At 42.3% G+C, this 24,261-nt stretch overlaps 1 protein-coding gene across 2 annotated transcripts in view; it reads left to right on the top strand.

Moving 5' to 3' along the window:
• The window catches only part of KIT (KIT proto-oncogene, receptor tyrosine kinase), a 79,827-nt gene that overhangs the window by 6,062 nt on the left and 49,504 nt on the right, over window positions 1-24,261 (top strand). Inside the window, exon 2 of one of the 2 annotated variants that reach the window (XM_081020478.1) lies at window positions 23,371-23,619. The exons of the other annotated variant lie outside the window; for it this stretch is intronic. Coding sequence (XP_080876604.1) covers window positions 23,371-23,619 — 249 coding nt within the window. The remainder of the gene's footprint in view (window positions 1-23,370; window positions 23,620-24,261) is intronic. 2 annotated transcript variants of the gene reach the window in all.

Below are 24,261 nucleotides of genomic sequence, written 5' to 3'. Positions count from 1 at the left end.
ATTGGTGTGCAAAGGACAAGAGGTTGCTGGAGTGATTATTTCTGCCTCCTGTTTCTTTGTTTAACTATATTCGGGCATTGGGTGTTCTCTGGAGCCTCACAGAAGAGAACGTTTGTTTGTTTTTGCTCTGAGTGACACATTGGATTAATTTATTAATATGGAGGAGAAGCATGACGATACAGAAGGAGACACACTGCCCTAATGGATCTCTACCTAGGCAAACATAGCGCAGACATTTACATTAGGTTTAGTTTCTTTGTTTACTGTTCTGCTTCACGCTTTTCAATAGAGGGGAACTGGCACAATACCTAACTTTAACCTTCCTATGAAACTGAGCTATTAACACCTTCAACTCTTCAAATTTTTCACATTTTGCATCTTTGTGGCCTTGGCTGGGTGGGCTCTCAAACTTTCCATACAGTTCCCCGCCCCCCATTTTACACCTTAACTGGAAGGTTGCACACTGTGAGCTTCCTTTCTCCCTCAAACCGTGGAAATTTCGGCCTTGTTGAATCCCCAGTTGGTCATGAATTTCATGGGCTGACCTTGATCAAGTCACAGTCTCTCTGTTTAACATCCTGGCAGGGTGGTTGTGCTGATGAGGTTGGGAAAAACCCATGCATGCCACCTCTGTGAACCTTTTGAATGTAGCTGCCACCTTACTGTTTTGATTTCATCTGACCTGCTGCGTGAGACGTGGTTGAGAATTGCAGATGAGGATTCACAACTAGAGACTTCTGTAGCACCTTAAATAATGATTTTATTACAGCATAAGCTTTCATAGGCTTTGACCCACTTCATCAGATGCATGTTGCATCTTGGAAAGTTGTCCAGTAATACACAAGCATATTATAGAAATATTATAGAAATATATATTATATATTATATTATAGAAATACAGAATTTCTCAAGCTTGTCTATATAGAATCCTCTTGTCTCCATAATCTCACATCTTGGGAACCACTTTATGGACTTTGGTCTACCTAACATGGCTCTACCTTTGAAGACAGTTCAGAAACATTAACAGGTACAAAAGCTTTGTGGAATGCAGCAACATGGTCCTAAAACAGGCATAGGCAAACTCGGCCCTCCAGATGTTTTGACACTACAATTCCCATTATCCCTGACCACTGGTCCTGTTAGCTAGGGATGATGGGAGTTGTAGTCCCAAAACAACTGGAGGGCCAAGTTTGCCTACGCCTGTCCTAAAAGATCAGCACCTGTTTGTTTCTGGGCCAATTCAAATGGATACTTTTTCACTTTAAAGCCTTATATAGCCCAGTAATTCTTCCTATCACCTTTTCCTGTGTTAGAAACTGGGATAGAAAAGCTAGGAGCCAAATGGCTTCTGGGACCTGAGTTGTGGGTGCCAAAACAGAATGGCTAGTTGTCACTGGTGTGGGTGTCAGCAACCCTTTTTATTTATTATTTTGATAAGCATGAATTAATACACAATTCACATAAGTGACACATTGTTAATACCACACTTTTGGCAGAAATTGTTAATAAATGTTTAATTTGGTGTTTACAATAACCATACTTCATTTTCAACACACTCTACTCTTTATTGTCCTTCATATATTGTCTATTCTTCACGCATACTTCAAGGCTTCAAAGCTCATACATATCAGTAATCCCTGAGTGTCAGCCAGGCACACAAAAATGGCACCCGGAGTTTTGGAGGTGCTCGCAAATGGAGAACCCTTAGGTGCAAAATGCACCTGGCACTCTGCTAATTTCGAACCCTGCCCACATGCATTGTACAAGGATTGTACAAGGAGCCTCTCTTGCAAGCACCTCCGTCATCTCAACTATGTGTACAGGATTGCAAGTCTTCTCACCACAGCTGTGAATGTCCCTGCCTAGAGAGGTTTGCTTGGAACCCTCCCTGTTGACTTTTAGATGGCAAGTGATACTTTGAAAAAGAATTCAGAGAGATTTTAATCAAATTTTTAATTTTTTTGCTTGTCTTTGTGGCATTCGTATGGAGCCCCCGGTCGTCTCACGGGCTATTGACCCGTACACCACTAATCCGCTGCCACCAACCAGGTCCTCCCTGGTAAAATTACTTCAGTCTCAGTCAGCTTCTCAATTAATAAAGAAGAGTGTATTTTATTTCAGACACAAACAAAACTTTTACAGCATTCCAAACGTTGTTGCTCTCTACTTTCTTAGTCTTATTTTCCTCTCTCTATCTCTTCTACCTCACCACACTCAAGAACCCACGGCCCTAACTGTCTCTCTATTACCAACTGCCTTTCCCAACCAGCCAACCCACTAAATCACACCAACTACCCCCAACAACTCCCAACGAACCCCTCTCAGAACTGGTTTTATAATCCCACTGACTCCACCCCCCTGGGTCCTGTCTGTGCAACCTATTTAACTATTTCCCCTCCAGCTCTCTCTCATATATGTTAACGTCACAGTCTTTTACCTCTTACTATTTTTTTTTAAAAGTTGGGTATGGTATTTTGTTGTCGTTTATTGTAAACGTCCCTCCCCAAATCTGCTCCAGGGGGTTTTTCGGGGGCGTGGGATCATCTCCAAAACAGATTTGCTAGAAGGTGGGGCTACACAGGGAGAAGAGAAACAGGGGAAGTCCCACGGTGTAGCCAAAAATCCTTGCACTATTAGAACTGGTTTTTAAAAAATATACCACCCAGTGTCTACATTCCAATTTATTTTTTCCCTATCCAATGTCATGCTGAGCTTTGAGGATCTCCCAGATTTGATGACCTAGAATTATAGAGTTTTACAGTTGCAAGAGTTTTTGGAAGTCATCCAGCCCAACTTCCTGCTCAGGGCAGGAATCTTGCAGTTACAACATCCCTGACGGATAACCGTCCAACTTCTACTTCCAAGGAAGGAGAGCCTGCCCCCTTCCTGAGGCAGTCTGTTTTCTGGTAGTTCACGAAACATTATGGGGGGAAAGAAAACACTGGTTCAGAGGATGAAATAATCAACACAGAGCAAAGAATGACAAAATAACAGTGCAACATAAGACACCTTTATTCTCTCTTACCAACTCTTCTCACTGTATGATCATGGAAGGTGTTCTGAATTACAGTCCTTTATTGAATAGCATAGCGTAAAGAGAAATATTGCACTATTTGGAACTGGCAGCATGGCAGGTGTTTTGGGTGGGGTGGAGATATTTGCATTATTGTGCCCTTCCTCCCTTACCTGTCCAGTAGTGGAAAAATATTTCAAAATATCTAGAAACCAATGTCAGAGTTTTGATATGTCAGGAAAAAGCGAAGTAATTATTTCAAGTTTGTAGGTACCAGCATCATATTTCTTGGCATCCAGACAGCCACCTGTCTGGGATTTTTCCAGTACTGTCACCGCCTTCCTCCTCCACTCATCGTTTTTGTCCACAAATATTGACTTGGCTTACTAGTTCTCCCCTATTTTTTGGCTGGGTTCACTACTGCCAGCCCTAAGCGCCCTGGGTGAGAGGCAGAGATTGTAGAAGGTAAGATAAAGTGGGAAAGACTTCTGTTGTGCCTTGAGTGCTCCAAAATTCATTGCAAATGAGAGCCATGGGGAGGTGTGCTACTGGGCAACCTTCTTACAAGAGGGCCAGCAGTTTATTCAATGAGCTGGTGGCTTGGTTTGTGGCTGCCTGCCTTCGTCCACAATAAAATCACGTACCCACATGTGCCTGTTCCACCTGGTGTGAGTGTCTTACATTTCTTCCAGGTGGATTTTCATATAGTCAAACCTGCATGTGCAGGTTTTTCAAGGTTTTCCTTGCCCTGTTGTGTGGTAGGAGGATTCTCACAGGATCTGAAACTTGCGTGCGCGAGAGAAACCATTTAGGTGGGTCTCCTCCATGCCATTGAGGCTGGAAGGCAGGGAGGCCAACACTAGTTGGAGTCAGAGGCAATGTAGCTGGGGGAACTATATGAATCGTTGTATATGCTAGATTGGCTGCATTGCATACTTTAGACGCAACGTGTCACATACTTGCCTAAAAAGGTTGGCCACCACTGTTTTACTACTTTGTGAGACCTTTAGCAACTATGGATATATAAAATATACCAGTCTTATACTCATCTGCTCAGAAGTGACCTCCATTGAATTGTCTTAGCTGCAACCCTCAACACAGGTGCTTGGAAGTACCGGTAAGTCCTTCTGAACTGAGTGTGGCATTCTTAGTAGATTTGCATAGGATTGTACAGTGGTACCTCAGGTTACATACGCTTCAGGTTACAGACTCCGCTAACCCAGAAATAGTACCTCCGGTTAAGAACTTTGCTTCAGGATGAGAACAGAAATTGTGCTCCAGTGGCACGGCAGCAGCGGGAGGTCCCATTAGCCAAAATGGTACCTCGGGTTAAGAACAGTTTCAGGTTAAGAACGGAACTCCGGAACGAATTAAGTACTTAACCCAAGGTACCACTGTACTGTTATCCTCATCTTAAGCCCTCATGATAGGGAAGGAAGCCATCTGTATATCCCCTCTTATTCCCCTCCACTGAAACCAAGTTTTTAGTATGTATAACTGAATTGAATATATACTCTTCCCATGTTTGTACTCAATTTCTTTCTCTATTACTTTCCATATGCCAGATGCACTTTTGTAAACCCTTCGGGGACAGCGACCGATCTTTTGGATGTGACCATTGTAAATGATATAGCCTTACCCAGTGGTTTTCAACCAGTGTGCCATGGCACCCTGGGGTGCCTTGAATGATAGTTAGGGTGCCACAGGCAACACTGGCCCTCTGTCCCTCTTCCCTTCCCTTCCCTTCCTTCTCTGATGCCCTTTTGCATCTCTGCCTTCCAAAGGCTTGCACAGTTGTTTGTTGCAGCAGACCTGGCTATAAGCTCCCAGGTGAATGATACCTCTGGGACTGGCCAGGGGGTGCTTCCCAGGCCCCTGTGGGGTGGTGTGAGGAGGCACCTCTCTTTGGGGCAGGGATGGGGCAGCTCAGAGGCCAGAGGTGGTGGCAGCGGTCCCAAGCAGAGAGGAGAGGAGTCGTGAGGCTATACTCCACAAGGAAGGGTATTCGAAAAAAGGACAAGAAGCTGCCGGATATGCAGGCAAGGGGTGACATAACTGGGCTCCTGGGCCCCACAGGGGTGCCACAGAAAGAATGGAGTTGGTCAAGGGAGCCATAGGCTCAGAAAGGTTGAAAACCTCTGGCCTTGTCAATTAATTGGAAAAATAAAATTATATACACATAAAATAGCTGTGTTTAGAGTGTCTTAATGGCATACTTTGAATTTGAAGCTGTTCAAAATATTTTGAAATAAACCTGGGATTTGATGAGACAAAAATAATCTGAGGAAATAGACAAAGTTGGAGGAAAGAAGGGCTGAAAGGTCATCAGGATTTACACATGAGACATAAAGCTGAGGCTGTAATGCTGTATCCAGCTAGCTAGGCATAAGCTCCATTAAATCCAATGGGATTTACTTCTGAGTAGACATGTCTAGGATTGTGCTGTTAGGCTCCAATATCATGCCCACTTACAAAGGACCTAAGTCCCACTGAAATCAGCATTAACTTAATTCCCAGTAAACTTATATAGGATTGTCTCGTTAATTTATGAGATGCATTTTATAAGCAGAGGCATTAATGAGTCAAGGTGAAACCTCTTTAGGCTGGTTCTTTTCTTGTCCTGCTGTCATTGTCACTCCTCTAGAGAAGTGCCATCTCACGCAGTGTTTCCCTTTACATTTGAGTGCCGTTTTACAGATGTTGTTTGTCTTTTTAGTGTAGTACAAACATCTTCCAGGATTTTGACTCATTTCCTCAAGTCTCTCTCAGCTATTCTAAAAGGACAAGAGGAAATTAGCTCTAATATCCTGAAAGCGATTGATTTTTTTTTTTTTTTACTCTGTGTAGTACTCAGTTTAGTGAAATCTCAGTTTGTTTCCAACTTTCCCCTCCACCTATATTTCTTTTTTTTCCATCCAAGAGAGGGACATCCTACATTTATTCTGTTTCCCTGTTATTCCTACTGGACAAAAACCCCATTCAGAGTGTAAACTTCAGATTCATTCTCATCCTCTATTATCCTGGCCTTCCTATTCTGAAAACTGAACTATCTAAACAACTGGAGTTCTCCTGTTTGAAGTATCTAAACAAAAGTCCCATTGTTTTGGCTTGTATTGCCCTTTAATGTGTTGGGGTCAAGCCACATCAAACTGTTTACTTGCCACTCACTTCCTTCAAGTAACTGGCAATGCCAGCCACCATGGGCTGTTGTGAATTTGTTGAACCCTTTCGCTCCTCACCCTCCTCACCTTCATCATTCACCTGGTTAAGGTTGTTTATCTTTATAGGAATCTACCTTCAACAGTCCAAACCTTGGTCCATATAGCTCAATATTGTTTAAACCACCCTTCCCCAACCTGGTGCCCTCCCAAGTTGTTTTAGACTACAATTCCCATCATCCTAGGCGCTTGGGTCTGATGCAAGTTATAGTCCAGAACATGGAACTAGATCCACAAATGAAACTAATAATGACAACAGCTGTAGGGCACCAGGTTATTGTTGTTTTAAATCATTTTTATTGATTTTTCAAATTTTTACCAAATCGGCCACATTAAAACAAATTTAATACAAACTTTCCAAAAATTGGTTTCCGACACTCTGTTCTTGTTGCTGCATTATTTCCCTAGTTATTTCTAATTAACATTTCATTCCCTACAGTTAACCTTATAATAGCTTTTTGTTGTTTTATTATTCTTAACCACCACCTATCCACTTGCTAATTCCTGCATGTACAATATTTTGACGTTTACAATATCTGCACGTGAGGTAAATCAAGTAGGGCACCAGGTTCAGGTTGGGAAGACTAGTCTATTAACGGTTGGCAGAAGTCACACCTGGAGTTACCCAGGATAGGGATTGAACTTGGAACTGTGGCACGCAAAGTATGCACTTTGACAGTGGGCTACACCTCTTCCCCACTGCTCTGCTGGATAGTTGGGATGCGTAGGTGGACCTCTATATGCAGGCGGGCTTCAAATTCCATCATTCCTGTCTATTGGCCATGATGGCTGAGGCTGTTGGCAGTTGGGAGTCCTATAACATCTGGAGGGGTGTAGTAGAAAAGGCACTTTGAGGATTGCATCACCACTCCCTTCTTGTCATTCAAGTTACACGACTGCCAGTATCCAAGACTTCCAGTATCCAAGATGCCACACATAAGACTGCAATCTGCTGAAATCAACGAGAACTGAATGGGACTGGCTTTTGAATAAGCATGTATAGTTGTTGGCACCCGTCCTGTCTTCACTTCCAGGGGTGAAGTCAAACCGCTGGAGAATGACAGCACCTGCAGAGACTGGTAACTCATAACTGTTGCCTCCAGAGTTGTTTTGGATGTATTAGGGCCAGGGCGCAAGCCTGGCCATTGTGTATGGAGGTCCTGGGCTGCCTAGATGACAAGACCTCACCCCGCCCCCCTCGACTTGCTGATGTGGTCCAAAGGAAAGGAAAGCAATATATTTGGCACTAGCTGGGCTGCAGGAGTTGCCAAAAGAAGGCATAACAGGTACCATCCAACCATCTTAGGGACTCCACTCAGTATTTGTGTAGGGCGTACTCCTTAGTCTTTTCCTCTCCCAAAGATGTCCCACAAGGTATGTATAGAATTGGCCTTTTAATTATATCCCCCATCCTTTTGCATCTTACATTAAAACTACGCCTCTTGTTTTGTGCATGTTCAAAACTGTTAGCTGTTGTTTTATACTGTTTCAAATGTGTTGTATGGGCGGCTTGCAACATACACAACACAACACAACAAAACATCAAACATTTTTTTAAAAAATATCCTACACAAGCAATAACTCAATAAAAACCAATAATGATAACAAACAATTTACAGTTAGACCCAAATTAAAGTCACCGCCAACCCCAACTAAACATTTAACCAACACCAACCCGACAAAAATGAAAGAGGGGAACCAAAATTAGAACTGTTTAAAACATTTTAGTCAGTTGCCCCAACCCAAGAGTTGTTCCAGCAATGTCCCAGTGGCTTCCCAGGAGCCTTTTAGCTGTTCAGGGTGAGTGTGGGCCAGGTGGAAACGAGCCTTGTAGCAGGGAGCAGCTTTCTCTTCCAGCACTCAGGCAGCAGCTGTGGTTGGGGTTTTTATGATTGTTTTATTGGTTTTAGCATTCTGTGGACTGCCCCTAGAGAATGCAGATGGATAGGCAGTATAAAAGTATAACTAATGACTAATAATAATAAATACGAGGCAATATTGTAACTTCTGTATAAAAACAATGTAGTACGTTTCTGAGCACAATTCAAAGTGTTGGTGCTGACCTTTAAAGCCCTAAATGGCCTCGGCCCAGTATATCTGAAGGAGCATCTTCACCCCCATCATTCTACCCGGACACTGAGGTCCAGTGCCAAGGGCCTTCTGGCGACTCCCTCGCTGTGGGAAGCCAGGTTACAGGGAACCAGGCAGAGGGTCTTCTCGGTAGTGGCACCCACCCTGTGGAACGCCCTCCCACCAGATGTCAAAGAGAAGAACAACTACCAGACTTTAAGAAGACATCTGAAGGCAGCCCTCTTTAGGGAAGCTTTTAATGTTTAACAGACTACTGTATTTTAATACATTATTATTCTGAGTACTCTGCTCATTTTGCTGACAGCACTATTGTTGTGGTCTCTCTGCAAAGATATGTATGCTTATGTTTCCCTAATAGGAAGGAGGCTAACAATGGCACTTTGAAGTACACTGTCCAGTCTGTGTAAGTGTACCCTGAAAACACATGAGTCAACTGACTACGTATGTGAGAATGACTCCCCCCCACACACATTAGTTTTTCATGGTGTGCAAAGAATACTCATGCAAGTCAGTCACATTATGTGTATAGAAATAATGTAGGACGGAATTGTACAGGTTAACAATGCAGGAGAAGGACATATGTAAACATCATCTTCGGCACCCTGATTGCAATCAGTGGGACTACTTCAGAGTAGATGCGTTTAAGATAGGAATGCCAGTCTTGGGGATGATTATGGCTTACATTTGGGGGGTTTCACAAAGGCAGGTTGTACAGTAGACCCAAAATAATACTCCTGTCTCCCGGCTTATGGTGAATCTTTGTAAACCAACCAATTATACAAAAATAGAAAAGAAAAAGATTCAAACTTCCTTTTTCTTCATATGCAGGTACAAAGAACACGTTGATCTATCATTCATGGTAGTTTTACTAAAATGATTTTAATAACGTAAAGTGATTATGAACAGTACTGATTATGTTCCGTTGGTAACATAATCAGTTGCACATTTCAAGCTCTGCATTTTACTTAATTAATCAGTGTTACTACTAAGCATCCGGGACCTGCAGAGTGGTGGTTGGACAAGTGTTTACGTCTTTTTTCCTGTTTTCCTCTATCTGAACAATTCTTAGAGCTACCCAACACTGGGAAAATCCCATTAGGCAAATCTCATAGTCACACCTGCAGCTGAGTTTGGGAGACTGGAACTGTGAATAATATATTCTTTTTTAAAAAATAAATAAATAAATCTGACTTGATTTGAGAATGGCAAGCTCCCTGTGACTGTCGCTGAAGACTTTAGCTTTTTAGAGTCTAACAGCTCCAAATCTGCTTCATTTTGTGGTTGGCAGCACCAGTGGGATGTTTGATTTTGGAAGCCTGACAAATGAGTTAACGCTATTTGAAAGGAGAGATAACAAAGGTATTCGGATGTGTTGTGCCTTTTCTTTCCTGTGAGTAGTAGACTTCGCTTGGCAGCGTTCGACATACCGAGAACGGATGTCCCTCGTGGCATCAAGTGAGCTATTACAAACAAAGACTGGCTGGGAATAAAGAGGAACCAAAACTCATCGGTTCCGATATCTAATGAACGCTAGAGTGTTTTTCCCCTCTCTTTTTTTTTAAAAAAAGGAAATAAAAAATTTGTATGAACGACAGCAGAAGCTGAATCATGTTGCTTTGATTTCCTGTACCATGGAAAGATGACTTCAGAGGAATTTGATTGGGATAAGGAAGCTGGAATTGGGAAATTTCCTAGAACACATGGGCACAATTGGAATGTTGAAAGAATTCCTGCAAGCACACACACCTTTTGGTTGCTTCCTTCCCATCCTAGCAGAGAGAATCTTTGACACACATAATTCACTGTTCCATGGTTCTGGGTAAAAGTCAAATCTAGTAGAATTTAAATGGACCCTCTTCCACAGGGATGCGGAGAGTCAGGCACGGGGGGGGGCCACAAATGTGGCCCCCACAGGCCTCAGACCACTCCCACTCTTTTCCTGCACCCCAGCTCACAAGCCCTAATAATTATTGTTCCTTGAGAATGTGTTCTTGATAATGCCTCTTGATAATGCCTCTTCATAAACAATAAGAGAGGAGGGTATGTCAGTGTTTGTCAAAAGTAGTTTCCTGTCCAAAGGTAACATTGGTATTATACTTGCTTTGCCTGTTTCTGCCTCTCATCCCATCTTCAAAATCTCACCTACCTACCAGCCACCTACGTCAAGTGTCGTTATGAGCCAACATTTTAAAATGTGTTACGCAATTAGTAGAAATTATAAAAAGCGTGTTCGTGAGAAATGAGGAGATCCATGATATTCATATGGAGTTGATGCCAGACACTGGGATTTGATTTTTTTAAAAAACTAAAGGATAATTAAAGAAGGCAGGCATTTCCAAATGGTGATTCAGAATCCATGCATTTAATCACAGCAGTTTAGATGGTGGCTTGTCAGGCTACACAGGTGGTGTGTAGTTAACAAAACAAGCAGAGGGATTTTTAAGAAAAGTACAGTTAGAACTGGATATGGAACAACTGATTGTTCAAAATTGGGAAAGGAGTACGACAAGGCTGTATATTGTCTCCCTGCTTATTTAACTTATATGCAGAATTCATCATGCAAAAGGCTGGACTGGATGAATCCCAAGCCAAAATTAAGATTGCCAGAAGAAATATCAACAACCTCAGATATGCAGATGACACAACCTTGATGGCAGGAAGTGAGGAGGAATTAAAGAACCTTTTATTGAGGGTGAAAGGGGAGAGCGCAAAATACGGTTTGAAGCTTAACATCAAAAAAACAAAGATCATGGCCACTGGTCCTGTCACCTGGCAAATAGAAGGGGAAGAATTGGAGGCTTTCTTGGGCTCCATGAGCACAGCAGATGGTGAGAGCAGTCACAAAATTAAAAGACACCTGCTTCTTGGGAGAAAAGCAATGACAAACCTAGACAGCATCTTAAAAAGCAGAGACATCACTTTGCTGACAAAGGTCCGTATAGTTAAAGCTATGGTTTTCCCAGTAGTGATGTATGGAAGTGAGAGCTGGACCATAAAGAAGGCTGATCGCCGAAGAATTGATGCTTTTGAATTATGGTGCTGGAAATCAGCCTTGAGTGCTCACTGGAAGGACAGATCCTGAAGCTGAGGCTCCAATACTTTGGCCACCTCATGAGAAGAGAAGACTCCCTGGAAAAGACCCTGATGTTGGGAAAGATGGAGGGCACAAGGAGAAGGGGACAACAGAGAACGAGATGGTTGGGCAGTGTTCTTGAAGCTACCAGCATGAGTTTGACCAAACTATGGGAAGCAGTGGAAGACAGGAGTGCCTGGCATGCTTTGGTCACGAAGAGTCGGACACGACTAAATGACTAAACAACAACAAACCTCTTCCACATCAAGGGATTGTGATCAAATGATTGGTGGCTTTTCTTAGAGGCAACTTCTGAGGGAAATTTGGGAACCACTAAAGCATTATGTCCTCACGTGGATGAGCCCATTCAAAATTTATTTTTTTGCTTTGGTTCAGATAATTGTTGCCAAAAGCGGTGGTATTGCTTGACCTTCAGGTTGGTTTTAATTGCTATTTTGTGGGTTCTGGTTGGAACAGAGCGCTTTCCAGAGTGGAACCGAGAAGCTCAGAAAGGTCATCGCCATAAACTCTGTGCAAGGCGAGGGTCTGCCTGGCTTGGGGACACTCCAGAGTATTGCTAGATCTCCACTGCACATGCAAACCCTTACCTGCTGCATTAAGACATCTCCAGGTATGTGCAGTGGGGCATAAGAGCCTGCTGGATCAGGCCATTAGTCACAGTGGCTACCCAGATGTTTGTGGGAAGCCATCAGGCAAGAGTTGAGCACAAGAGCACTCTTCCCTTTTGTGGTTTCCAGCAACTGATATTCAGAAGCAGACTGTGGAGGCAGAGCATAACCATCGTGGCTAGCCTTATCCTTCAGCTTTGTTGTCTAGACTGTAAACGGCCTTGGCCCAGTATAGCTGAAGGAGCGTCTCCACCCCCATCATTCAGCCCCGACACGGAAGTCCAGCTCCAAGGGCCTTCTGGCAGTTCCCTCACTGTGAGAAGTGAGGTTGCAGGGAATCAGGCAGAGGGCCTTCTCAGTGGTGGCGCCCGCCCTGTGGAATGCCCTCTCGTCAGATGTCAAGGAAATCAACAGCTATCTGACTTTTAGAAGACATCTGAAGGCATTTTTAATGTGTTTATAATATTCTGTTGGAAGCTGCCCAGAGGGGCTGGGAAAACCCAGCCAGATGGGTGGGGTATGTATGTATGTATGTATGTATGTATGTATGTATAGGTAAATAAAATAAATTAGCTTTTGGGCATGAAAAAATAAACCCAACAATGCTATTGCAGATTGTACTGTTCACTTTAGGCTCCAGGTTGGACATTTCCAACAAAGTTCTTGAGAGGCTCCAAGGAGTTCCTCTTAGCGGTAGCTGAGATCACAGCATTAATGTGGGTGCTTTCAAACAGAAGATAAGGAAGGCAATTTGGGGGCTTCCATAAAAAGTGTGGGCTTAGAAAATTCTTTTTACATTCACTGCCTGGTCAAGAAGCTTAATTGCTATCAGTGTTCCAGCTGGCTACGTCATCACTATAGAGACAGTCATGTTCCAGGTTTACTTTAGTTTATGCATGGAAAACAAGCCCCACAATGTATTTATTGTTTAAACTACTGAGTGTGGTGAGATTGCAGATGTTGTGGTGAAATTGGGAGTGAGCCATGAACTGCCTTGTTCATTTCCCAAAATAATGACTTGTCAGTTTCCCAGACTAAAAGGGTGTAGCCTTTGACTACGTGACAGGAGAAAATACCCACAAAGAAGATGTCCTCAATGGTTGGCTCAAACAGCGTTTGAATCCTTTACGTTTTCCTCAGTTGCACTTCGCAGACAAAGGCTGGATTCTGATCTCTGCTATTTCAGTGAAATTTTAGAGCAATCGAAACAAACATGGCGCTTACATATTGTGCAACTGGCATGTGGATTGGTGTTCATCCCACTCCTTCGTTGATTATGTAAGAGAGAAATGTGTACAGACAGGTTATTCTTCGCATCCACAAATAACCAGAAATGTAAACATCCTGAGTATGGAATTTTATTTTAAAAGACAATATTGAAACAAGTTTAATATTATTTACAATGGAAAACTATTTAGATATGAAATCCTATTTGAAGGGAATCAGGCATATGGGCCAAAGCAAACATTTTACTGTGTGTTCAAGGACCTTATCAATCAGACTTTCACAACTTGTAACCAGCTAAGCCAGTTGCAACCCACCAAACATGTATGACTGTTTTTGTTCTGTGTTGTTTTGCAGTTTCAGATAGGCAGCAAGAACAGGAGGTCTGTCAAGTCCCTGGTGATCTGATGGCATAATTGGGGCCAGATTGCTTTGGGTAACAAGCTGTATGGACTTCCTATAAGTAGCAAGAGTTCTCTATAAATTGAACATAAATTTATTAGTAAGTCCTGTCTTCACGGCTACTGCTATGTCTCAAAATGAGATTACAGTTCTTAAAATTTAGTGGGCTTGCTCAAGCTTGAATCATTTGAGGACCACTTTTCTGGTATTTCTGCAGTCCTAGAACTTTAAACCATCTATGTCTGACAGCCAGCGATTAATTTAGCATCCTCATTAGGGATTATTCTCCCCACCGAAAGCAACTGATGATGGGTGAAATATTGCTTCGGTTTGGAATTGGGGTTGGCAAACTGAGCAGTCCCTTACTTCTGCAAAAAATAAAGAAGATTGTAAAGTAATTAGAGGTTGTGTCCAACATTACTCCTACTGTGACTATTATGTAGTTAGAAACCCATTTTGGCAAGCCATTCTGTACTGCAGATTGAAGGGCTCTTGGACTCGGATGCACACACAGACTCTAAAATGGCTACCTACTTCTGGACTTCCTAAATGTCTATGCAGGTATTAAAGACGTAGGAGGCCCTTTTGGGGCCAGCCACTGTCAACTAGAGTTGAGATATAATATTAACTTTCTTTCACCCTCAGTTTAGTTGTGTAGATTATTTTAATCTGCATGTTTTATTCATTGTTGCATTTTTCTCAAAATGAGATATATTGCAGAGGGGCAAACCCAGAGATAACAAAATAGCAACAGTAGAATAATTATGTAGTTATTGCTATTTTTTTTTCCTTTTTGTAAAGGCTTTATCTAGGAGACTATCGGAATATCTTTAATGAAACTTCAATATCTTGATTAAATTGCTGCCAGCCCTTGAAATAATTAGCATTCATATTACCAAGAAAGCTGCACTTCAGTTGAATTTGGTGTTTTCTAAATGGCTGGTGATTCAAATGGTGTTATGGGGGAGGAAAGCTTTGGGGCTCTCCAGATTTCCTTTCCTTTTATTGATGCTGTTTTCTTAAAGAAATCTAGAAAACATCATCTCACACCCTTGTGGCACATTACAATAAACACTTCTTTCAAATAAAAAAAGTAAAGAGATAATGCCCTTTTAGAAAGTGCCTCCAAAGATAAGTTGAGGGCTGGAGTGGGAAAGCAAAACCATTAAGCAAATTGTCCTGTAAAGGTTACAGTGAATGAAAAAGTAAGAACTCAACACATTTGAATGATGAATTTTCCATTAGTGTAAGTTTTGATCTGTTTTAATTGTTGCAACTTAATTATTTTATATTTTGCATATGTAAATGTACAATGGTTGGGAAGGAAATTAAGAGGGGGAACAATTAGTTGATTAGCAGTTATATTAATCTGGAAGAAAACTGAGTATATTCCAGAAAGTAGCATTAATTTTGTAGGTTTATATGAAATCAAAAATTTCCACGTGTTCTCAGTAAGCGACATTTTGATTGAGCAAAATGCATGGGGTGTCGTGCTGCAAAAACCCACCACAATGCTCAGATAGAAATTGTCAGCGAGGCCAAAATGGGGCCTCTGAGAAACAAGAGAGATGCAAGTTTGGGAGAACCTGAGGTTTGCAGAAGTAGGTTTTTTTGGTGGATGGGGACATCCTCCCTCCCCCCTCTGTCTGGGGTGGAAAAATCAAAAGAGAGTTTAGCATATTCATTCAGGTCAATTGGAGAGGGTAAAAACAGGTGTATATGTGTGGATGTGGGTACGTTGGTCGCCTTGAGCTTTTTAAAGTATCCTGTCTGGAAGGAACCCAGAACAGGAACATTCCTGACAGAAGGTGAGGATCCACTGCAACCTTTTGTTGCAGATCTAGTATGGATTGTCTAGTCAATAAATATGGCACTGAAATCAATCTAACTCACGTTTTGATGCAAAGCTTCATCTTTACTTCCAATTCATGAGCTCTAGCCAAATATAGATCTACTTTTGCGTTTCCTTTCACATCCTGTTACCTGTTATTGCTTACGTATATCTGTTTTTGACACGAATACCCTCAAAGCGACTTTCCAACTAATCATAATAAAAATAGTAAATTCAGTATCAACACTAAACATAAGTAAAAACCGCAAAATAAAACCAGCGGACGAAGCAGCTAAAAGCAGTTTAAAACCAATACTATTAAAAGCGCAAGCAAACCTTCCGCACGCCACATTTAATTGAGTTGTGTCCAGTACAAGTTGTTGTCTATAATGAGCATAAAGTTGAGCACATTAAATTTTCTCACTTCGCTATAAGCTCCTCTCAGTAGGGGCAGATAGAAGAATCCTCAGCCAAATATCGCGGCCGCAATGTTCAAGTTATGTCATGGGTGTGGGAAGGCTTGTTGAACCAATTTGGCATCCATTTTTGTAATTCTATCCGTTGGCTAAATAACTGCCAATTCTTCTACCTTTTCTATTCCTCCAGGTTTGCTATGGGGTTGGTTCCCCCCACACACTCCGAATATGCAGTACGTGAGGAATGAAAGACATTTGAGTGCTTTGTGTGCCTTTTGTGACCACATTATATATATATAACACACACTGAATTAAAATCGCTAACACGACTATGGAAGTCTTCACTGTCTATAGCTGAGGACTTTCTGGTGCAAGTGAATATGCAGTACATGAGGATTGAAAGACATTTATTTGAGTGTTTTGTGTGCCTTTTGTGACCACATTATATATATATGCGCACACTGAATTAAAATCACTAAGTCTTTTCTGTCTACAGCTGAGGACTTTCTGGTGCAAGTGAAAAGTGATCCTGGCTTGGCTCCAACAAGCCATCGCAGCTCTTACAACCACAGACACATGTGCAGCTCTCACACCACAGACACTGGCACACAACCTCAGCTGCAATTTGGTGGAGTCGGTTCTCCCATTCACCTGCCTTCTGTCCTTTTTATTCTGGGTGCTTTGTGTCCCTTATGTAGCAACGTGGCCATACTCACCCTCTTTCGACCTGCCCCTTCAACCTCCATGCTTTGGTGGCTGCATTAAAACTCCCTCATGGACCACATCTCATCCACCATGCCCTGGGAGAATGTTTTTTTCATCATAGGAACACTAGAAACTGTCATAGGTCCATCTAACTCCACATTTCCTGTCACTGACTGGCAGAAGCGGCTCTCCGTGGCTTCAGGCAGGGAACCCTTTCCAGACTTTCTTGGTGATGCCATGAATTGAATGTGGGACGTTCTGCATACAAATTTGATTCTCTTCCACTGCTCTTCCAACAACCACCGTAAGCAATGCCTCCTGCAAGAACCATCACCTTTATTTTATTTTACTTAATTGTTTTTTTAAAAAACTTGTACTTTCTGAGGTAAACCTCGATTCTCCCAGCTATCCTCGGGCCCTTTGCATTTTGGCTTGTTGCTTTTCAGAGTTTTTAAAGATAAAAGGATTAATGTTAAAAGAGAGAAGGAGATTATCATTATCACATTATCTCCACAGATGGTGCAAACAACCCATTTGGTAAACAACAGAGTCCTTGTTAATCCTGTCTCTCTATCTTCCCCCAGTTTTAAGACTTTCCAAAGAAACCACTATTGATCTGAAAACCTTTGGGATATTTAGCTCAGGAACTGTAACTGAAGGATGATTGACCTGTTTTTATTAAGCCTTGCCAGGCTATGGTGTCAGTTGTGTTTAATTTTGGCAACAAAGTGCTTTGTTCTGCAGGGAGACCTTGCGGAGGTACATATGTGCCACTGTAAACAACGAGTAGGTATTGTGGTCATTGTTGTTTTCCCCCTGGTGTTGCGAATCTAAGTAGGAACAACAGGGACCTGAACTTTCTGTAGCCCCTCATTGACTCGAATGAGAAATGCAGGTGATAATCACCTCTGATAACATTGTTCTTGGTTAGCCATGTGCAAAATGCACCACAGGTGTCAGTTGTGGAGCAGAGGATGACAGCGTCAAGTCACAGGGAGCTCAGAAGCTTGGCTGAAAGACATCCGTGTAGCTGAGCAGCTTCCATGCTATTTTATATTGTTGGTGTGAGCAGTGAAGTGAAGTACTTTTGTGGTATCCTACCCCTCCCCAATCTGGGGGAAGCTTAGGCTGGGTCTTGCTGGGTCTCCGCATTGTAGGGCAGGGCTATAGGGGTGATTTGCCTTCCCACATGAAGCAGCCCAGCGGCCTTTGAGGAACTGTTGTGTTCCCTTTGCTTGTGTGGGTGGGATACAGCCCTGAATTTTGAGCTACCCAGCTTTAGGGTTTCATGATTGATGGAAGACTAATAGGAGACCTAACAAAAGGACTGGCTTTGCATTACTTGCCTGTTCTGTGTAGTCTTAAAAGAACTCAGGCAAAATCAAAAAGTGTCACCGGATTAGAAACTGTACAGCAGTTTTGGGGAAGCCCTGACCCACAAGCCCAGTCTGGCCCAGCACGACTCCTAATTTAGCCCACAAGACCCCAAAGTTTTGGCCACCTGCCCTGCACCTGATGCCATATATGGTGCAGCAGGTTAAGTTGTGGCTGCAAAGACACAATCAGGAGTATTTAAGTGTGCAAACAGGGCTTGCATTGGGTGCCTTTTAAATTTGACACTCAACACAAGCTCTGTTGAAAGTGAGGGTTGTCCTGCAAACTCCATCTGTCAAAGTGACCCACAGGAGTGGGGGGAGGTCAGCATCTGCTCCCGACCCCTTCTCTACAGCAAGAAATCTCAATGTTGATTAAAAAGGTAATTTTGTTCCCGATATCCAACGTGCTGTTTTTCAATAGTGAGGTGTTATTTAATATAGTAAATGCTCCTATCGCAGTTCTGAGGTATTGCAGCAGCCAAAGCTGCAATCCCACAGCAAGAGCTGGTGCCATCAATGGTTCTTCAGGATAGTTAACTTTAACTCCCTGTTGTCTAAGGATGCACATTCCCATGGGCAAGGAGCTGATGTCACCAGTATCAGTTGGGGCAGTAAATGGCTCATGAGATCATGGAACAATGTGATGAGGCCATCAGCAAACTATTGTGGTGAGTGCCCCGATGACAATTACATTTCTCATTCAATCACATTGTGTTCTCTTCCTTTTTGGTATTGGAGGTCCATGAGTGGAAGATTCCTCTATGTGGTCTGTATGGCTACAGGGATTTACTGTATATGCACTCAAGTTCTGCTGGTTTCCATACAGTTTTTAAGCCCCATGTGGGACTGCGGCCCTATTACTCCTCTTCGCTGCACTATATTGCCATGATGTAATAATTGCACTGCATTTTCATTCGAAGATACCATTCCTCTGCCAAGGTTGTATATTGTCTATATCATAACAGATGTGCAATATGTTTATTGGTGGTCCTGTGCTGCATTTTCTAGTCTTCATCATATTGTGGGGTATGCTTGTTTCTCTTGTGTCATCTGGAGGACTTTTCACCTCTGCAGCCATCTTTCTCTATTGGGCCAGTACTTGGTTTTGCATTTTGGGGGCTGTTGGAACAGGAGCATTGTGTGTTATGGGTCCTCCTGGGCTGGGGGTTAGAAATGTTTGGGTCCTTCTGTGTCCTAGGCCAAGCTTATATTTGAGGTAGGGCTGTATTGCTTTTACCCTGTTTTGAACTTTGTTTTGAACTTTGGCACCAAACTGGGCATAATCATCCCACCTCTAAAACAAGGTGGCCGATGAAGGGGGAAAGCAAAGCGATTCATCTGGGGCATGTTTATTAAAGCGAAGTGGCTTTTTACTTCTGCTTTCAACCCCAGGTTGAATGGCCACCCATTGAATGTGCAGTGGTTTGCCTGTAACATCAAAAGCAGGAGAGCTGACAGACACTTGTCAGGTCACTTGCATGTCTTTGTTTAGCTTGGCGGGGCACACATTGTGTTCCAATGAATGCAAGTGTGATTTGTGCCATTTTGAAGGTCCGTAGTTCAGTGGTAGAGCATCTGTCTTTCATATACAGTGGTGCCCCGCAAGACAAATGCCTCGCAAGACGGAAAACCCGCTAGACGAAAGGGTTTTCCGTTTTCAATGCGCTTCGCAGGACGAATTTCCCTATGGGCTTGCTTCGCAAGACGAAAATGTCTTGCGAGTCTTGAGATTTTTTTTCGCTCCCCCCCCCCTTTTTCTAAGCCGCTAAGCCTTTAATAGCCTTTTAGCAGCTAAGCCGCTAAGCCTTTAATAGCCGCTAAACCGCTAATAGCGCTAAGCCGCTAAGCCGCTAATAGGGTTGCTTCGCAAGACGAAAAAACCGCTAGACGAAGATACTCGCGGAACGGATTAATCTCGTCTTGCGAGGCACCACTGTAGGGTAGACATTAGTGAGGTAGATGGACCACTGGTCTGACTCAGTATAAGGAGGCTTCCTATGTTCCCATGATGTGCGCTGTGTGTTTCTTTTAATACCATAAAGTGGTTTTTATTGCTGTCTCTTCTTGGGAATCATAAACGTGCACATGATGAACTGCAAATGCTCTCGGTCCTGTGACTTTGGATTCATTCTTGTCAGGAGGATGTATGTAGAGTACCTTGTTAGAGGTGGCTTGGAAGAGAAGATTCATTGTAAGCCAAACAGAAGCCTTTGAATGTATGACTTGGAAATTACACGGCCGCACAGAGTGAAAGAAAGCTATTGTTCCCTATGGATGCCAAAGCAGCAAATAAAAGGAATGCATGCATGGAAATAAAAGCAAATATGCATATTTTTTTGGAGGGGAGGATTCAAAATGTTTTAGTGTGTGCATGTGCTTCTGTTAAACTTTCTCCAAAGAATAAGAGTTTAAAATGAATATAGAAATAATAAGAGAAACATACTTTCCCATCTTTTGTGTCACATATATATATATAATGCCCACTTAAAAACTGACTTTAAAAATATTCTCTTGGTAACTCCATGAGGTGAATTAGGTTGAGTGATGGGCCCAGGCTCAGCCAATCCTGATTCATGCATTCATAGTGTTTCCATGTACAGTGGAACCTTGGTTCTCGAACATTTCGGCTCCCGAATGCCGAAAGCCCGGAAGTAAGTGTTCTGGTTTTTGAACGTTTTTCGGAACCCGAACGTCCAATGTGGTTTGTCGGCTATTGTTTCCTGGGCGCCTGCACCAATCGGAAGCCGTGCCTTGTTTTCGAATGTTTCAGAAGTTGAACGGACTTCCAGAACGGATTGTGTTTCAGAACCAAGGTTCCACTGTAGTTGTTGTTGAAGTTGCCTATGGAAAAGGCAGGATGCCTCTCTAAATATTAGGGAGAGATTGCACTACCAGGTGCTCCCCAGGATCTGGCATCAGTGTGGCAAGTTCATAACACACCCACACCCACACCATTGTAGCTGTGGTAATGGAGCTATTCCACATGTGTTATTGAGTGTATGAACATGCTCCATGAACTTTACGACTCAGCAGAAATTTAAAACCTAATCCTATCCAATGTGCTACTAAATATACCATACTTAAGGTTAAAATATGTTGAATGCTTAATTACAGCCATGGAGGTGGGGTTTTTTGGGGGGGAGGGGGTTCGAAACACACAGGGAGAGGAGGTTTTTCCTTTTACTCCCTAACCAAAATCCTCCAAAGTCACCCCCTTGGGGTTCCAGTAGGAATTTTTTTAGGGGGGGGTTGGGGTTGGGTTGAGGATAGAAGAGGGAAGAAGTCTTACCATCCCTGCATGCTGTTATTTTTGTCACAATCCCTCCCACCCCAAGCAACTGTAATTGATTTAAGGAAAAAATAGAGACATAGCATCATGCTACACGTTAAGTGTAACATGTAGTTTGGCCCCCAATCTGTGTTGATTGGGAGGGGTCTCTATTGATTGGGTTGATTAGATTCTGTAGAGAATCTGACCTTCTCTCTCTGCCTTATCATCTGCATTTAACTACCTTTGGATTTCTCACTACCTGGAGTGTTTATCTGACACCCTCTTAATCCATTGTACTTCTAAGTGCTGCTAAAGTTGCCGGTTAAATAAATTTGGTACTGCCCTATAATCCATGCAAACTTCATTTGCAGGCTGAGCCGATGGCATTGTCCCTAATGCTGAGAAAAACCAACTTTTTTTCAATAATTAATTAATTGAATTGTTCTTACCGTCGGTATCAAATGAGCACACTGTAAGCCAAATGGGGCTACACTGGTTTTGTTTGTTTTTTAAACTTTGTGGGCATCTACAAATCATAAGCAGACGATAATACATAAGCTGTCAGATTTAAACTATCTCTAGAAAAGAAAAGAATTCCCATAGCATCCCCTTCTAGGGAACATACACTGTTTGTGTGGCTTAACTGTGATAAGACATACACCATAGCTGAACTCAGGTACTTGAACTTAGACCTCTCTAAGATGGCCAGAATTAATTTAACTCCCTTTGATTCAGAGCTGTAGCTTAGTAGGAGAGTGTATGCTTTGAATTCGGAAGGTCCCCGGTTCAATCGCTGACCTCTCTGGGTAGGGAAAGGGAAAAAAGCCACACAGCATTAGAGAGCATATTTTACAGATGTTCTCTTCCTGTGCAAATGCCAGAAGAGGAAGCTGGAAAGCTAGATTTCTTCCTCCTTAGTTAGCATGTAGGCATAATGCAAAGGTAAAACCTTGAGGGACACATACCACTCTTCCATATTCAAACAAAAAAAGAATGGATGAAAGAACAATAATTTGGATGTCTTTCTAGATAAGTCCTCTTAATTGTACATAAGACTAGCAAGGCTTAATAAAAAGTCAGTTTTCCTTCAGATTCACATCATACATTTAAAACACATTGCTTCCCCCCAAAGAATTCTGGGAATTGTAGTTTGTTAAAGGTGCTGAGTATTGTCACTCTTAGGTGCAAAGTACAGTTCCCAGGGTTATTTATGGGATGCCATGTGCTTTAAATATATGGTGCTGATGTGACTGTATCTCTTAGAGCTCATTATTGTTTATGTTTCTGGATTTCTAAGAACCTGGCCTTGAAGGAGGAGCTGGAGAAAAAAATCAAGCTATACTAAAAGTCCTTCCTCACCTTCACAGTGAAGGTGGGAAGGCACTTTCTAAAACATTTCAGTGTAAGGGAGAGATTCTCATGATTTTGTGGCAAGGGGGATACCGTCCAGATGAAGCAGCAGACGATAAGTTTCTTTTCAGTTTTTGAAACCAACAGCAGATTTTTCTGCAGCTTTAACTTCCGGCAAGATTGTTCAGCCGAGCAACATCCATCTTCATTAGTAAACAGATGCCCAGTGGGAATAACTACATCATGAAAAAATATCATTACCACGGAACTGAATGGAAAAGAAAATGGCTGCCCCCATGGGCAGCCCATGATGGCAGCCATCTTTTTCCTTTTTCTGCATAATGTCCGGAGTAATGGTACTATGTTGTGATGTAGCCTCGGGGCATCTGTTTGATAATGAAGACTGATGCTGAAATTTTTGCCTTGTCCAAAAAGATTTAATCCCACCCCAAAATCAGATACTTTCTTTCAACTCTTGATATATCGGGGACTGTCTTCATGGAGCCCCCCGCCGCCGCTGTGGGAGCACCAAAAACAGCCTGGTTTAGCAGTCAAGAAATTTCAGTCATCAGCCATGAGGTAATACTTGAATCATGTTTTGAAAAGAAGTTAAACTACAAATCAAACTGATGTAGGCTTGTGCAACATGATTTTCTTTCTTTCTCTTTCTTTCTTTCTTTCTTTCTTTCTCTCTCTCTTTCTTTTTTTTTTTTTTAAGACCAATGAAAGGAAATATACGAAACACTAAACGCTAAATTTTATTTTTGGCAGGTGGTACCAGACCTTCTATTATTCCAGCATTTTCCACTTTGGTTGTGAATAGTGGACAAGAGTTAAAGCTGTTGTGTAGTGATGGTGGCACTGTGACCTGGGATTTTCAGAGTTCGGACCCATCAGGAAAGCCCCTCATTTCAGAAACAAAGGAGTTACACATAAGTAAAGCAGAAGCAAGCCACACAGGAACATATACATGTACAAACACAGAGAGATCGAACAACTCAATTTATGTTTTTGTTAAAGGTAAATATTATTGTTTTTTCCCCCCTCCTCCTTACCTGAAAACTTGGTTTGTGCTTCCATTTATATTGATCACATTGGTGCTTTTGATATGATGTTTTCACACCCTAAGAAACCAGTGTATCGGATGAACCCTTCAAATACCTGCTACACCACAAGGTTGTCTGAACAAATGCTTAGGTGTGTACCAGTTAAACTATCACTGAACTGATAGGTATAGGCTACTTGCTATCCATTATTCTAGGACGTGGCAGTCTTGATCTAAGACCACATTACCCTCAAACAACTGCTCCCAAGAAGCATTCCGGAGATGGATGTAGCATAAAACCTTTGTTTGTCTTTATGGGAAGTTAGGGCCATGTCAAAGGGCATATTGAAATGAGCCTTTCAGGCTGCAATCCTAAACACGCTTTTTAGGGAGCATGTCCCATTGAACATGGTGGGGTTTCTGAGCAAATGTGCTTGGGATTGTGGTGCATGTATACTAATTCAGGGCATCTGCCTATCACAGGCTTCCCCCTCCTATGAAACATGGGCATTCCTCCCCTCCACACACACACAAAATAATCCTCCCACATTTTTACATTAAAAAATGCAGACTTTTTGCTCTTGAGGGCTGCAAATAGACATGCTCGGTAGATAGAC

The sequence above is a fragment of the Podarcis pityusensis genome (assembly GCF_964106645.2).
Source record: "Podarcis pityusensis genome assembly, chromosome: 9".
NCBI lineage: Eukaryota > Metazoa > Chordata > Lepidosauria > Squamata > Lacertidae > Podarcis > Podarcis pityusensis.
Note: the sequence above shows the minus strand (reverse complement) of the source record. Positions and strands in the feature narration are given on the sequence as shown.